General features: G+C 52.2%; 1 protein-coding gene across 1 annotated transcript; it reads right to left on the bottom strand.

Moving 5' to 3' along the window:
- Positions 1 to 5,585: 5,585 nt before the first annotated feature.
- Positions 5,586 to 10,475, bottom strand: Elf3 (E74 like ETS transcription factor 3). Its single transcript, XM_059280515.1, has 9 exons — positions 10,354 to 10,475; positions 9,702 to 9,872; positions 9,067 to 9,288; positions 8,819 to 8,914; positions 8,502 to 8,621; positions 8,279 to 8,368; positions 8,011 to 8,127; positions 6,914 to 7,109; positions 5,586 to 6,375 (listed from the first exon to the last, which is right to left on the bottom strand). Exons 2-9 carry the CDS (start codon positions 9,862 to 9,864, stop codon positions 6,261 to 6,263), a joined length of 1,119 nt encoding a protein of 372 aa, XP_059136498.1. The 5' UTR covers positions 9,865 to 9,872; positions 10,354 to 10,475; the 3' UTR covers positions 5,586 to 6,260.
- Positions 10,476 to 15,320: the final 4,845 nt, after the last annotated feature.

Here is a 15,320-nt window from a genome sequence, read left to right as displayed (position 1 = left end):
ATTGTGAGGCGTTGAGGGGAGGCACCCTGTGAGAGGAAGTTGATTTTCTGGAGTCTTAATCCACTTTCGTCTATTAAAGGGGAGACCTTAGATGACGGTCTGCAGTCTCCATGGTAGTGGTAGTTTTCCACTCCACCCCCCACTCCCCATTGGCCCTTCCTTGCAGGGGCTCTTGGAACCTGGCTTGAGACCGCAAGGACTCTAAATCCCAGCATGCCTTGCATGTTCAGACTTTCCCGTCAGCCCTGTAGAGTGGGTCACAGAGGCCGGCAGGTGTGGGGATGGGCAGGTGAGACTGAGTCACGCGGGGACACTGGGCGTGGCTTCTTGGATCAGCTCCATAGTTCATGTGCTGGTTCCAGTAACGGGCAGCTCTGAGCTGCCCTACTTGCTGCTGCTGCCCCAGCCTAGCTCTGCACGTAGCCGCAGTAGCAGCAGCACCAGCAGTGGGGCTGTAGGGTGAGAAGCAAGCAGCATTCCCCAGGAGCGGCCGCCTTGGGGAGCTCCCTTCATATCCTTCCCATGGGACCTTGGGTCCTTGTATAGAAGCCTTGATTGACCCTTCTGTGTTCTTGGTCTCCATCTCAAACGCGCAGAATAGAAAGAGCTGACCCTACCTCCCTCTGGCCCTCAGCACCATCATCCATGTGTTTACTGACAGCCTCAACAAGCCCATCACTTTGTCAGGTAGAGGGGCATCAAAAACAATCCCAGAGTGCAGAACCAAGTGGAAAGCAGACATGCTCCCAGGCAATGGAAGTACTGTGTACAAGTGATGCTGACAACTTGGGGCGAACAGCATGATTGTGTGTGTGCGCGTGCGTGCGTGCGTGCGTGCGTGCGTGTGTGTGTGTGTGTGTGTGTGTGTGTGTGTGTGTTAAGGCCTCTCTGCTCTATTGCCCCACCTGGGCCTGAAGATCACTCAAGTGATCTTTCTATCCTCTGGTCCTCCAGCTTCTGCCTGGCCCACCATGATTCACTCTACTTGGTCAGACTGAGGTCAGTGGCTGCAGAGGCTCAGCTTGCTGGGTCTTCTGAGCTTTGAAAGGGAAGGCATGGATTCATTTGGTTCCTGTAGTTCTGATCTCCCCCTCCCCCAATTAAAAAAAGTTAACAACTTGCTCAATGTTCGCTGACTGTTGAAAACTTACCTGCAGCAGAAGGCATGATGGGTAGTAGTGCAGTCAACAGGCCACGGGGCAGGGAGACCTGTGCAGGATGGTAGCATGTCTGAGGTCATGCTCTCAATGTGGCCTTTTAGAATTTTTTTAAAATAATGTGTTGTTTGTTTTGAGCCTGGAACTCAACAGCAGTCCATCTGCCTTACCCTCCCATGAGTTGGGGTTACAGGCTGAAGACACTTTGCCCAGCTTTAGAGAGTTTCTAAAAGAAGGCCTACATTTTCAAAAATTCAATTTTGGGTCCAGGCTGTGGTGGCACACACTTTTGATCCTAGCGCTTGGGAAGCAGAGGCAAGAGGATCTCTGTGAGTTCAAGGCCAGCTTGATACACAAAGTGAGTTCCAGGACAGCCAGGGCTACACAGAGAAACTCTGTCTCAAAAAACAAAACAAAACTAAACTAAAACTAAAGAAAACAAAAAAATTCCATTGTCAATGGAGGAAAGGGTAATCCACTTAGAGGGAGAATAGAAAACGCTCCAAAGAAGGGAGCCCTTGACCCAGGGAAGGGAGGAGCTATGTAGTCCAACCACTGAGGTAGACAGTCTGGGAGGCTGATCTCACAGCAGGGGTCTGAGTCTGATTGTGAGTGCGTGTGGCTGTGTAAGTAAAGTGTGAGTGTGTGTGAGTGTGCGTTCCTCAATGTATGGCCTCGGTGAGTGTGACTTGTAGTGCCTGCAGTGCCCGAAAGCATGCATGATGAAGGATTGTTTTGAGTGTGTGACTGTATGTAAGTGGTGTATGGAATTATGTGACGTGTGTATGTGTGCAGTGACTGTATGCTGGTGTAAGTGGTGTATGGAATTATGTGATGTGTGTATGTGTGTTGTCTTTGTGGCATGAGTCCCGTGTGTCTGAGCACCTGTACACAGGGAACTACCAGGGCGGGGACCCTCGCAAGGCAGTTTGATGGTTACCTATGAAGCACCCCTCTGTGCTAGGAGCTGGCATTGTAAGCTTCTTTAGTGGAGCTGGGACCGAAGTGTACAACAGACAGACGGGATAAAAAACAAAAACAAAAAACCACCTAGAAAAGTTCCTACTTTGAGAGAACTGAGATGCACAAGGTGTTGACTAATGCCAAAAGGCCCAGCACAGCAGTCAACAAATTCATCTTTTCTCAGGGGTGAAAATTCAGTGAAGTAGCCATCCTATCATTAATTAATGTAACAACAACAACAACACCCCAAAATCCTCTCACTTCACCTCCCTCCAGGAGTAGCTGCAAAGCCAGAATGGGAGGGTGGGGCTGTGGGATTCTGGGAACCATTCAGAGTAAGTATGACGGCCAGCCCAGCCCCCACCCCCCAGGCCTGGGCCCACTGGGCACACCCAAGCCCTGGAGTGTTGACCTCTCCGTGACCCACCCAGTAACACACATGATCCCACAGAAAGTTGATAAGAGGTGACCAGCTCAGGGCAGAATATAAACAGCCCCACCCAAGACACACCTAGAGGACCCAGGGCAGGTGGCAGAGGACAGGATGGCCCCTGGACTGGTGAGACTTGGGATAAGCGTTCTGGCTTCCACAGAGAGCTGAGAAATGCCAGCCTCCGGGTTTGCAGGACACCACATGTCCTGTTGGGTAGAGGGAAGAGAGAAATACTGAGGGAAAAGATTCGGGTAAGAGATACTTCCCAGAGGCTGGGCATGGCAACCTTCAGAGGCTGGAGCAAGAGGATCAAACAATTTGAGGCTAGCCTGCGCTTCGTGATGAACTTGGGTTGTTAGTCGGTGGGTCTACAGAGTGAGAGCCTATCTCAAATAAATAAATAAATAAATAAATAAATAAATAAATAAATAAATAAGCAAAACAAAACCCTGGAAGAAGAACCCCACCACTTGGGAAGCTGAGGCAGGAGGATCAATGCTTGTTCAAGGCAAACCTGGGCTACAACATGGAATTCTAGACAGGTTTGGTTATGGAGTGAAACTATATCCTAAAAGGCTGTCCCTGAGGACTCTGCGCCAGGCCCAGGCAGGAAGGCCGGGTTTCTGGTCCCTACACTCTCACCTGACCAGTGACAGTGAGGCACCTTTTGCTCCCATCAGTGAAATGGGACACCTGGTCTTCTTGGGGGTGCTGTGGGGTGGACCCCTTGTGATAGTGAGATGAGGGAAGCACCTTCCCAACTGAGGAGAGCAGGACAAAGGACTGGTCCGGCCTCCGGAGCAGCTGCCTCAGCAGGGTTAGAGAGAGGTTCGGCAAGCTTCTCAACCCTCTTGGCCCACACATACCTAAGAGGTGAGGCTCCCCTCAGAGGTCTCCTCTTTGGAGCTGAGAAGACTGATGCCCTAGGGAAGCATGGCAAGGACAGCCCTTCCCCCCACCCCCCCAAACCCCTCTGCTTTTCATTAGGGGAGCTTCGTCAACAAGAGATTGTGTTGTCTCTTTAAGGGAGGAAGGACTCCACAGATAGCTCAGCGGAGACTAGCAGTGTGCCGCACATACAAATGAGGTCATTGTTGGGCCAAGTGGAGCCCAAGCTTCCCCAGCTAGGTGGCCGCCACAGCATGAAGCCTGCCTTGCCAAAATGGAAGGACGTGTTCCAAAATGGCTCCAGAAGATTCTAGAGGCTTTCACCACGCCACTAGACGCTTCAGCCCACCTCCCCCACTGCTTCCCTAGAGCAAGCCCCATTTCCAGACATAACACAAGCGAGCAGACGCTCCTCTTTTCAAGATTCCTTCTTTATCTGCACTCCTCAGGGAATAGAACAGTCTGGCATTTCCAAGGCAACTAGGCATTAATTAGCTCTCTTACGGAATGGCTTGGTGGGTTTTTATGTGTGGGCGTGTGTTGGGGGTGGGGCACAGGAGTATTAAGAAAGAATCTCTCTGCATAACCCTGGCTGGCCTGGAACTTTGTGGTCACAAGGTTGACTGATGTCAAAACTCACCAGTGGCAAGGCAGTGGTGGCACACACCTTTGATCCCAGCACTCAGGCAGGCGGATCTCTATGAGTTCGAGGCCAGCCTGTTTTACGAAGTTCCAGGACAGCCAGGACTGTTAGACAGAGAAACCCTGTCTCAAAAAATGAAACCAAACAAACAAAAACAACCTCACAGCATTGTTCCCCAAGTTCTGGCCTTACAGTCAAGTGAACTACCATGCCCCACCCTCAGCACTTCACTTTGTGTGTGTGTGGCGATAGTTTAGTAGGAGGGTTATTAATGCCCTGGACAGACAGACAACAGCATGCCAGGGCTCTGAGGACAGTTCAGGTGCAAGCACCAGAGATGAGCAGCATGGCAGAGGCTCTGAAGAGATAGGGCCTCACATCGGGGTTTTTTTTTTTTTTTTTTTAGACAGAGCATCTCTGTAGTCCCAGCTGTCCTGGAACTCCCTCTGTAGACAAGACTGGCCTCGAATTCAGAGATCCACCTGCTTCTGCCTCCTCAGTGCTGGGATTAAAGGCCTGTGCCACTTTTTAAACATATAATTTTGTCCTTAACATTTCAATAAAATATTTTCTTTATTGAAAATATCCACTGAAACATTTTCTTTATTGAAATGCTACAAGGAAAAATTACATAACTCAGAGAGATCTAGGTGGTACAGTGCATGCCTTTCATCCTAGCACTGGGATGGAGGGTTGGGGATAGGGGGCCAGACTGCAGACAGATCTCTCAGCTGGAGGCCAGTCTGGTCTGTACCATGAAATCCTGTCTCCTTGTCTCTAAATAAGAACAAAACAACCAAAAACCAAGTTAGAGATGCTCCCAAGTCCAAGATAAAGGGTGGAGCCTAGAAACACCTATGGAATCTAACTCTCTGCGTTAACACTGGGATAATCTCTTTCTGAGAGAGAATGAAATGAGACTAAGTAGGGGGGCGGTGGCCTTAGCCCAGAGTCTGGCTGAAGACTTGGCTGTCAGCAATGATCAGCTCCCATTCTTTCTCATCAAGCACGCAGCTCCATTTTGTTTTGCTTTTTCACTTTACAAGATCCTATCTGTGATTTCATGTCGGTCACAAAAGCTAGGATTCAGATTACAGATCTTTAACATGCAGCCAATTTGGCTAGAACGCAAAGGCATCTGCTCACAAGGCTGGACTTGCAATTCTAGACTTCTTGGAGGACATCAGATCCAAACTCTCGTTGTACAAGAGGAAGCAGCCCTGAAGAAGGCAGATTTGGCCAAGGTCACTGAGCACGTGGTTGGTGACAGCAGGGTTTCGGAACCCATGTCCTTGCCGGTGCGAAGCCTTGGGTGCTCTCTCGGTAGTGAGAAGCCTCAGCCATTTTCTTTGCTCTCTCAGCCTCCAACCAGCCCTCCAGCTACAGAAGTCCATACCCAGCCTCCAAGCACATCTTTCTGCATGTTTATCTCTTCTCCCTCCCATCTCCATGCCGTATCCAATCCATAGCCCCAAATTTCAATACACAGTTCAGACCAAGGTTAGAAAAAGCCTAGAAGGCACTTTATTGGAGGCCTAAGCCTCCATTCACAGGAAAAGGGATCCAGGAACCCCATCTTGGGGGGTCTGGCATCACCCCACTTCTCGCTGGTCCAGTCATAGGAGCCCTAGAACAGTCGATCTGGCCACTGGCATTCAGTGGGAGAAGATCAGGGAGGGGAACGCTTTAGAAAAAATAGCTCTCTATGTACACCTGAAATATTTATAGCACATAAATTAGGGACACTCCAACCCCTGCCTGTGGAGCCCGAGTACTGAGAGGTGGAAGTCAGTTCAGGAAGAAGTGCTGGAGAACACAGCCCTGTCCCTTCTGTACTCTCTCCCTCCCACAGTCTCCCCAGCCTCCTGGGCCGAGTGTGGGCATCTGCAGGTGGCTCTCTTCTGCAGTCAGCGCTGGGACTGGAGGGAGCTGGCCTCACAGCTGTAGAGTCAGCGAGTAAGTCGCTTCAAACCCTGGGGCTTGTCATTCCAAAAGGAGGGCGAGGAGAGGCCACAGGCTGCACTTCAGGATCCAATACACCCGGCGGGTTCCTCCTCTCCACAGCAACACAGGGAACACATCCACATCAAGGGGGCCTTCCGGCCTGCCTGTCCTTCCAGGAAAGTCTCAGTTCTGAGTTCGTGTCTGAGTCAGGTCCTGGGTCCAGTCCTGACCCTTAATTCAGACTCTCGGTCACCTCTTCCTCTTTCCAGCCACTGGAGTTCTTGCCGAACTTGTAGACGAGGCGCCGGCCATCCACCCGTTCCAGGATCTCCCGTTTGTAGTAGTACCTGAGTGGGATGAAGGTGGTCAGAGAGGGCCAGGCAGGAGACGTGCCACGTACGAGGTTTCCCCTGGCTTCGACGCCCTGAGTCTTCCTTCGTCCCACCTGCTGTGGCCACACTGGTCTGTAATTGCGGCCCAGCACCTGTTTCTGCATTAATGTCTCTGTGCCTTCTAGCTATGTCCTGGGGCTTTTCATGAAGGCACAAGAACACAGGGATGGGGGGGACGTTGGTGATGCTGAACTAGCCCACCCTCTGGCAGGCAGGGCAAGGGAGCTGAGGTGCAAATACACTGCCTTTTCTATCACACTCCAAGTGTATCTTTCTTAGAACAAATCTGCAGAAAACACAGAAATGTTAGCTGAAGCGAAGGGGCTCCGATGTTCGACTAACGCTTTCTTCATGCTTCAACTGACCAAGGAACCAACTAGGCCAATCCTGCCCTGTGGGCCTCACACCTGTCATGTGTAACCTAGAAGAAGACAGTGGGGTCCAACTAGAGGCCCTGGCGTCTATCCCCACCAGATGCCAGGCACCAGCTCACCTCATGGCCCGGCTCAGCTTCTCATAGGTCATGTTGCTGTTCTTTTTCTTTTGGCCCCACAGCTGGGCCACGGCCTCTGAGCGGAGGAACTTGAAAACACCCTCATGCCGGTTCTCCCACTTCATGAGGCCTTCGTTGAGCTCAGGGTGGATGAGAATGTCCCGAATGAACTCCCACAGATGAGTACCTCTGGGGGCTACAAGGGAAAGAGCTCCTCAGTTATTAGTCTGGGGTGCCCCTCTCCTCCAGGCCCTCTGGCCTCACCCATCTCAACCATGCTAAGAGCCAAAGCTTTGTCAGCCCTTTGAGAAGCGCTGAGCAATGTCTGCTTAGTGATTGCTATAGTGACTACTTCCTTCTCTGCCCCCAAATGCAGTGTACTAGGCAGACTGCACAGAGCACACGATTCTCTCACCAGATAAGACTCAAACACCTGGTTAAGATGGACAGAGACATTACTTTCTGAGGGGCTCAGGGATCAATGGGACCAACGTTGGGGAGGACTTGGCGCACATGGGGACAGAGAGTTGGCTATAGCCCAGAGGACCAAGGAACAGCTTCGGGGGGGGGGGGGGGGGGAACAACCAACCGGATCCCCTCAGAACAAGAATGAAAACAGGCCATGAGTGCATACATGCAGGCCTGTATGTATGAAAGAGGAGGCAAGCAAGACCTTTGGGGTGACCTCCAGGTGGCTCGGTGCAGCTGGAACACACAAAGCCCGAGGCAAGACCCCTTCAGCAGGCTGTGCCTGGAGTGGCAGCCAGCCCAGCCCACGGGACTCTGAGCACCCACCAGCTGCCTCCTCACCACCAATAAGTTCCATCAGGCAAGACAGGGGCCAAGGACAAAACATTAGAGAGGGGGTATGTAGGAAGCCCGGGCTCTCTCTATGAGCATCCCCCTAGGAGCCTCAGTTTCCCCTCTTCTCTGAGTCCAAGCAGGCCTCTGTAATGGGGTGATTGCTAGTGCCATGGAGCCCCCCCAACTGTTCACAGAGGTAAGAAAGTGACCGAGGAAGCTCCAGTGGCCCCGAGAAGGGGCAGAAGGAATGGAGTCCTCCGCCCACAGGCCCGCCAGCCGCCCCGAGAACGCACCATGCTTGCTCTTCTTGCCCTCTAGGCAGTCCCAGTACTCCTTGCTCAGCTTTCGGGGACGCCCCCGTTTCCTCTTCCCATGCTTGGGTTCCCCCTTCTTACAGTCAGGAAAGCCACCTATGGGAAGGGGTCGGAAGGTCAGCAGAAGGTGAGGGCAGGGCGTCAATGGGGAGCCTTGCTATGGAAACCACAGCAGAGCAGAGGAGGATGGAAGAGAGGGGTTGGGCGGGGTGCAACGGGACCCCCGACAGACCAGCCCTCAACTCACCTCTAGGGAAGACCTTGCTGTCAGTGAGATCCAGGTCCAAGTCGCTTCCACCGGAGTCGCAGGAGTGGGAACTCTGGGGTGTAGCGGTCCCTGGGGGTGGAGAAGTCAGCTTGAGTACTGCCTAACCAGCTACTGTCTGCAGACCCAGGTGCTCGTTCTAGGGTACCTGATGCACTCTGGGGCGTTTGGAGAAGGAAGACTAAGGCAAGAACAGGACTCTTACCTGCAGTAGAGACATCGGAGCTACCAGGGGAGGGCGCTCCAGGGCCATAGCTACCGCCATAGTAGGGGCTGGCCTGGCGGCCATCATCCAACAGCTCCTGGGCAAAAGGGCTTCCTTGATCTGGGAAAAAGAAGTTGGAGCTTAGAGAGGCCCAGGGGACCAGCAAGGGACAGGTGAGACCACCCAGGGGCCCGGAGAACTGGCTATGGAGTGTTTTTCTTTCTAGTTGGGAGAGTATCTTATCTCGCACTTTGGAAAGGTCGCAGGCGGGAAAGAGAAGCTGGAGAAAGAGGGGGAAAGAAAAAATGGGTTCTCACCAAAGGGGCCCGAGTCTCCGACGCCCTCCTGGAAGGCCATGCCATCTTTCTCCAGCAGCTCGATGATCCAACTGAGTTCATCAGAAGAGCTGGAGGCTGGCGGAGGCAGGGAGGGGTCACTCAGCACCTCCGGCCAGCGGCGGGGGCTCGCTGGCTGTGCCCTCCAGCCAGGAGCTCCGAGTCCTTCCCAAGGCCCATCTTCCCTGGTCACTCTCTAGGTTCCCGTGGCTCCCCTGTCCTGGACTTACTGAGGTCCCGAAGCTGGGCATGGAGCTGGTCTCCCAGAGGCCCGAAGACCAGCCGTAGCTCCTCAAGGGCACAGCTGCAGAGGGTGGCCCCATCCATATCACATCGCGAGAAGTCGATGGAACTGGCGTCGTATTTGTTCTTCTCCACTTGGTAGCTGATCCAGTCCAAAACCTGCGTCTTCGACCAGAACTGGGGCTGCTCCCCTGACCAGCTTGCCTTCTCTGAAAGGTGGAGTACAGCCAGAGGGTCAACACAGGACCCGGTTCTGATGTCCCTTTGGGATCTTGTCCGAGGTCCTACCCTACCCCTGGGGTGCGTGTGTGGAGGGGGTAATATTCACACTCATGATACCCCTGGTTTCAGAGTTTTCCTCAGTTTATCACAGTCCCTACCCTCTATTTCCCACCACCTCAGCCACTACAGGATTCTCAGGGGCTGGGAGCACAGTCTAGCATGCATAAGCTTTTGCTTGGTTGGATTCTTTCCCCAGCACTGCTCAAATAACTAAATGAATAAATTCTCCCCAGGCCCCTAGCCCTGGGGGTTCCCTTGGAGACCTTCCTCCCTCCCCATTTATCAAAGAGCTTCTTAGACAAGTGTTCTGTCTCTCAGATACCCATTGCACAGCACTCACCTGGACCGTCCAGCGACATCTGGGGGTTGTTCAGGGTGAACACCAAGTCATCTGTGCCAAAGGTAGTCGACGGAGGAGCGGGAGCCAGGGTGGGGTCTTCTGAACTGTACATGGCGTTGAAGTAGTTACTAAAAACGTTGCTGATCTCACAGGTGGCAGCCATGAGGCCCCCTGGGAAGAGGAGACAGGTTGGTGAGGGTGCAGGTCAAGGAGCATTTCCATTACTCTGTTCTGGCCAAGCCTGGGCAGCAACAGCCAAGAGGCAGGAAGGAGTTCGGGGTTACTGTAGACATTCTCCCTTCAAAAAGCCCCTGAAGAACCAGCTATTTGGGAAGCTGAGGCTGGATGATCTCTTGAGCCTAGAAGCGCCGGGCCGGCCGGCGCCAAACTGGGAAATTCCGCTCCAAAAAAAATCTCAAGCAGGGTGGAACCACGAGACAAACTCTGCTCGGGCTCCCTCCACAAATCACCTGGGCCCTTGAACCAAACAAGCCACCCTGTCCCTCCAAGACACTGATCCGGTCTCCGACCAGTCCCGGAACACCCCCGCAGCCCTAACACTCCCAGCTAGGGAGCTCCAAGCTAAAGTAAGTTCAGAATTGTAAATCCACTGGACGGTTCCCGGGGCCGGAGTTAGGGAAGGTGACCCTACCGAGTGTCAGGGTTCGTTCGATGTGGCAGGCGGATAAGCAGGCTCCTGAGGCCACAGGAAGGGAAGAAATCTAGGTAGCTGAAGCCTCCAGCCAGGTATCAAGTGATGAGTGTGGCTAGAGCGCTCCCCCACCCGCACCTAAATAGAGCAGTGCGCGAGCTCCTCCCCGCCAGGTCTTAGTGTGCGTCCCCAGTTGTAACCTGAGCTGGTGGCTCATTGGATGCAGGGGATTTCCTTCAGACCAGGCTCCCGGTCCCAGGTGATTTGCATATTCCGTGCCACTTGGCCCAGATCCTAGCAGGCGGTGCTGGGAAATCAGGCCCGGCTTGTTTAATGATTGTCAGAGTGTCATTCCGCACCCTCTGGGGTTGGGCCCTGGGTACTGGACTGGGCAGGTGGCGGGAACATTGCTGGGGTGGGCACATGTGCTTTAGGCGGCTCTCTGGCCCGGGAAATTCTTCCTGGGGGGGCCAGGCCAGGGCTGGATTAGGGAGAGGAGAGCAAGGTGAGGAATCTGAACCGGTGTCTGGGTCAGAACTGCCATCTGTCTAGGTCTGGGGACAAAAAGGCCTATAGAACTTACAGAGGGTAAGGGATTTTCTCCACAACATCCAGAAACTGGGGAGCTGGAAGCCTCTAGGCGTTACACTGGGCCATATTCACGGTCCAGGGGTGGTTTGAATCTGCCAGTCTAGCCAGCCGCAGGGCGTTTGGTGGCACTTTGCCTGTCTGGAGCCCACCCAAGCACGAATGGTTGTTCCGCAGCAGGAAAGATCGGGCGCTACTTCAAAGATCTAACATGTTGCCTGTGGCGTTCTAGCTGCCTAGGGTCGGCTGGAGGTGCTGGAGATCACATGGGTAAGCCTTCCTCTCGTCTTCTAGTGATTACCCTTTTCTCGACCCAGTCCATCAGTATCTGCCTGCTGCCCTCTAGTGGTCAAAAGCCCAACACTTGGGTCATTACAGACAAAAAAGGAACTGTGTATGTTAATAGACTGTTGACCAGGTACTTAAAAAACAAAAACCCGGAAAGCGGTGGTACAAGCCTCTAATCTCAGCATTCGGGAGGCAGAGGCTGTCAGAGTTTGAGGTCAGCCTTGGCTACAGAGCAAGTTCCAGAACAGCCAGGGCGACATAGAGAAACCCTGTCTCAAAAACAAATAAACAAAAAAGAGGTGTTGGAAGTTGAGTCCGGAGAATCCTAGGCAAGAACTCTACAAATGGGCTCTGTATCCAGAACAGTTTGTGTTTTGAGACAGTGTCTCACTATGTATGTATAGGAGGCTGGCCTCAAACTCAAGAGATAGGCTGGAATTAAAGGTGTAAGCTGCCCTAACCGGCACAGAACATTTTAAACATAACAACCTCCATATAAAGACATTCAACAAGCAATGTAGGGCTGGAAAAACGGCTCAGTGGGTAAGGGTACCTGCTGCCAAGCCTGATGACCTGTGTCCCATCCATGATAAAGGGAGAGAACTGATTCCTGCAATGTGGCCTTCTGACCTTTATGTGTACATGTGCAAGTGTACATACACACATACACACACACACACATACACATACACTATATATATATTTGGAGACAGGGTCTCTCTACATAGTCCTGGCTATTCTGGAACTATGTAGACCAGGCTAGCTTCCAACTCAGTTCTGGGACTAAAGGCATGTGCCACTACACCTGGCTATAAATATAATTTTTAAAATACTGAAAAGCAAGCAGTGTTGGACATGTGTGGTGGTGGGTGCCTTTAGTCCCAACCCTCCCAGGGTAGGTGAATCTTGTGAGTTCGAGGTCAAGCCTGGTCTACATTAAAAAAAGAAAGAAAGAAAGAAAGAAAGAAAGAAAGAAAGAAAGAAAGAAAGAGAAAAGAAAGAAAAAATTAAAAAAATAAAAGGAAAAGGAAAAAAAATGATGTGTAGTTGTCTTCATAAGTGGTTTGTTCCGGCTACAAATTAGGAAAATGACGAGATGTTGCTAGTGCCTTTTCCCTACACGCAGTGCCTCTGGCCGCAAACATCCCACTCAGTGAGTCCCGTGTTATCAATGGCTCTTGGTTTCCTTAGCCCAAATACAAGGGACCAGCTCCGCAGATCCCTCTAACAATTCCTGAGTAGAAGCACCAGGGCGGCAAGGAGGCGGTAGGAGGTTCATACTTCAGCATCTGCATTCGGGTGGTCAAAGACAGTGGTTTCTGCACGTCAGTAAGAAGGAGGCGTCCCAGTCAGACGCATGTGCCTAGAATTCTAGCTACTCAGGATGCTGAGGCAGGCACACTGAGTTTGAGGGTAGCCTGGGCAACTTAGTGAGACTAAAGAAACGCTGTCTCAAAAACAAAGAGCTGGCGAGATGGTTCAGTGGATGAAAGTATTTGCGGCACAAACCTGACATCCTAAGTTCAATCTCTAGAATCCATGAAGAGACAGGAAAGAAATGATTCCACAAAGTTATTCTGACCTCCACATGCGTGGCTGGTAGAGTGCTTGCCTAGCGTGCACAAAGCCTTGGGTTTAATCTCCAGCACCACATAAAGACATGCGTGGTGGCCTCTGAAGTTCCTAGGCTCAGGGTCAGCCTCAGGTACACATAGAGTGTGAGGCTATCTCAGGCTACAGTAGACTGTCTCAGAAGCAAACATAAACGAGCAAAGAATGAGGGTGTGGAACTCTGTAGTCCCTCAGACCTCTTCCAGCCCCAGCTGTGCCTTGGTTTCTGTTGCCTGAGGAGCCGGCCTAGGACACTGGATGAATTCAGCAAGTTCTCCACAGTAAACCACTTTTTTCTGCATCTAAGATACAGGATCTGGCTAGGCAGTGGCGGCGGCGGCGGCGGCGGCGGCGGCAGCTCACACCTTTAATCCCAGCATGTGGGAGGCAGAGGCAGGCATATCTCTGAGTTCGAGGCCAGCCTGGTCTACAGAGTGAGTTCCAGGATAGCCAATGCTACACAGAAAGTCCCTGTCTGGAAACACACACACACACACACACACACACACACACACACACACACACGATATAGGATCTGTGTCTTCTCTCCTCTCTACCCCATTTATGGACACACAACCCCAGATGGTCTTCAAACAAAAACAAAAGGTGATTCATGTTGCTTCTAGGTATCCCATTGTTGGAGGGCCACAACCCACCCCCAGCCCCACAGGATCCACTCCCCATCTTCAAAACTACAGGCTCCTTTCCACTAGGTCAGGGCTGCTGGAAAGCCAGGGGCTCTGGGTAGGATTTTCACTGGCCCTTCAGGGGACCTCCCCCAAGCAGCCTGAGGCAGACACACCCTCTACCCAGTCACTCACCCTGGAATGTGGGAGAACCAGCTCTTAGCCTCGGGGCTGCTCATGGACTCCTTTCCCCTAAGAACACCTGGCTGGGTCTCCAGAGCAAAATGAGGAGGATTGCCGAGAATGAGGCCATCAGCTAGCAGCACCCTTGCCTTCGCACAGCTTCTTCCCAGAGAAACAGAGCTATGGAAATCTTAGAGCTGGCTCATCCCTCTGAGTGTTCATTCCTTCATCAGCCAAACGGAGAAGTGAGAAAGAATTGGATTTGAGGTCAGTGCTTTGGAAGGTTCCAAGACTACAGTGAGAGCAGCCACAGGGCAGGGGAGGCAAGGGGCCTTCGCAATAGCCTGCCTATATGCTGAACAGGGCAGGAGAGCCTTACTGACGCCTTTCCCCAGAGATCCCTAGTAGAATAGCTTCATCTCCAGGATGGGAGGGTAACAAGCACATTGTCTCCCAGTCCTGTAAGAGCACAAGCAGACCCAACAGGACTCCACAAGACGGTGAGTGAGACAGGACACACAGCTCCTGATGCCCATGCTGTGAAATGTGAGTGGACGCTGGGCAGTGGTGGCGCACATGCACTTGGGAGGCAGAGCCAGGCAGAGCTCAGTGAATTCGAGGCCAGCCTGGTCTACAAGTGAGTTTCAGGACAGCCAGGGCTACATAGAGAAACCCTGTCTCCAAAACAGACAAAACAAAACAAACAAAAAAAGATACTGACAGGTCTCAGGATCGACGGCACAGATGTGAAGGTTGGGGGTGGGGAGGCAACGGGACAGTCCTGAGAGAGATCAGCAGCAGCTTACGAGGGATTGCCAGTACTCCCTCATTCGATCTCCTGGGTCCTCGAATCCCTGTCCTGGAGCTCACAGTTGCCTCTGTTGGGGAGGCTGGACACACTGTGAGTCAGGAGCACTGTCCTGGTTTTTTGGTTGTTTTTTTTTTGTTTGTTTGTTTTTCGAGACAGGGTCTCTCTGTGTAGCCCTGGCTGTCCTTGAACTCACTCTGTAGCCCAGGCTGGCCTCGAACTCACTGAGATCTGTCTGCCTCTGTCTCCCAAGTGCTGGGATTGAAGGCGTTGGGTTTACCACCGGGCTTTGTGAAAGATGGAACCTCAGCTCTTCCCCCACCTCTGTGTAGGGAAGGCAAAGCCAAAGGCGGAGCCACGGATGGAGACACGGGTCCCTGTGCTTAGGGAAGACAACTTCAGTTCACCTTAGCATTCGCTCAGACCCTCTCGTCAGCCATCATCCGACTCTCGAGCCCTGACGCTAACTGCGTCAATCTCCATGTTGAAGCCAGGAAATAGCAGACCCGCCAATCGCAACCATTAAAATAGTGACTGAAGCTGGGGTAGAGGGGCCTAGAACGCCCCAGGGACTTGATGGAGGACACAGAAAGCATGAGGACACCCTGTGCTTGTGGGCAACCAAGCACACATGACACAGAGGGGACCCCAGCAGGAGAAGTTTAACAGTGACTTTGCCTCCTGCCTATAATCCCAGCACTCAGTAGGCAGGAGGATCTCCGCAAGTTTGAGCCTGGTGTATACAGTGAAATCCAGGCCAGAAAGGACTACATAGTGATTATCTCAAACACACACACACACCATTTCTTTAAAAAGACAACAGAAATAAAAACAAATGATCCAGTCTATAACTGCCACGTATC

This window comes from Peromyscus eremicus, chromosome 15 (assembly GCF_949786415.1).
Source record: "Peromyscus eremicus chromosome 15, PerEre_H2_v1, whole genome shotgun sequence".
In the NCBI taxonomy this organism is placed as follows: Eukaryota; Metazoa; Chordata; class Mammalia; order Rodentia; family Cricetidae; genus Peromyscus; species Peromyscus eremicus.
The sequence above is the reverse complement of the archived record's forward strand: the minus strand, read 5'-3'. Positions and strand labels throughout refer to the sequence as shown.

What these genes read in the sequence shown, in the direction of transcription:
- Elf3 (XM_059280515.1), bottom strand. Translation starts at nt 9,864, where the DNA reads ATGGCTGCCACCTGTGAGATCAGCAACGTTTTTAGTAACTACTTCAAC. An exon ending in CAGCAAGGTCTTCCCTAGAG is followed by an intron (nt 8,128 to 8,278) that starts GTGAGTTGAGGG and finishes CCCTTCCCATAG; the next exon opens with GTGGCTTTCCTGACTGTAAG. An exon ending in GGGCAAGAAGAGCAAGCATG is followed by an intron (nt 7,110 to 8,010) that starts GTGCGTTCTCGG and finishes TTTCCCTTGTAG; the next exon opens with CCCCCAGAGGTACTCATCTG.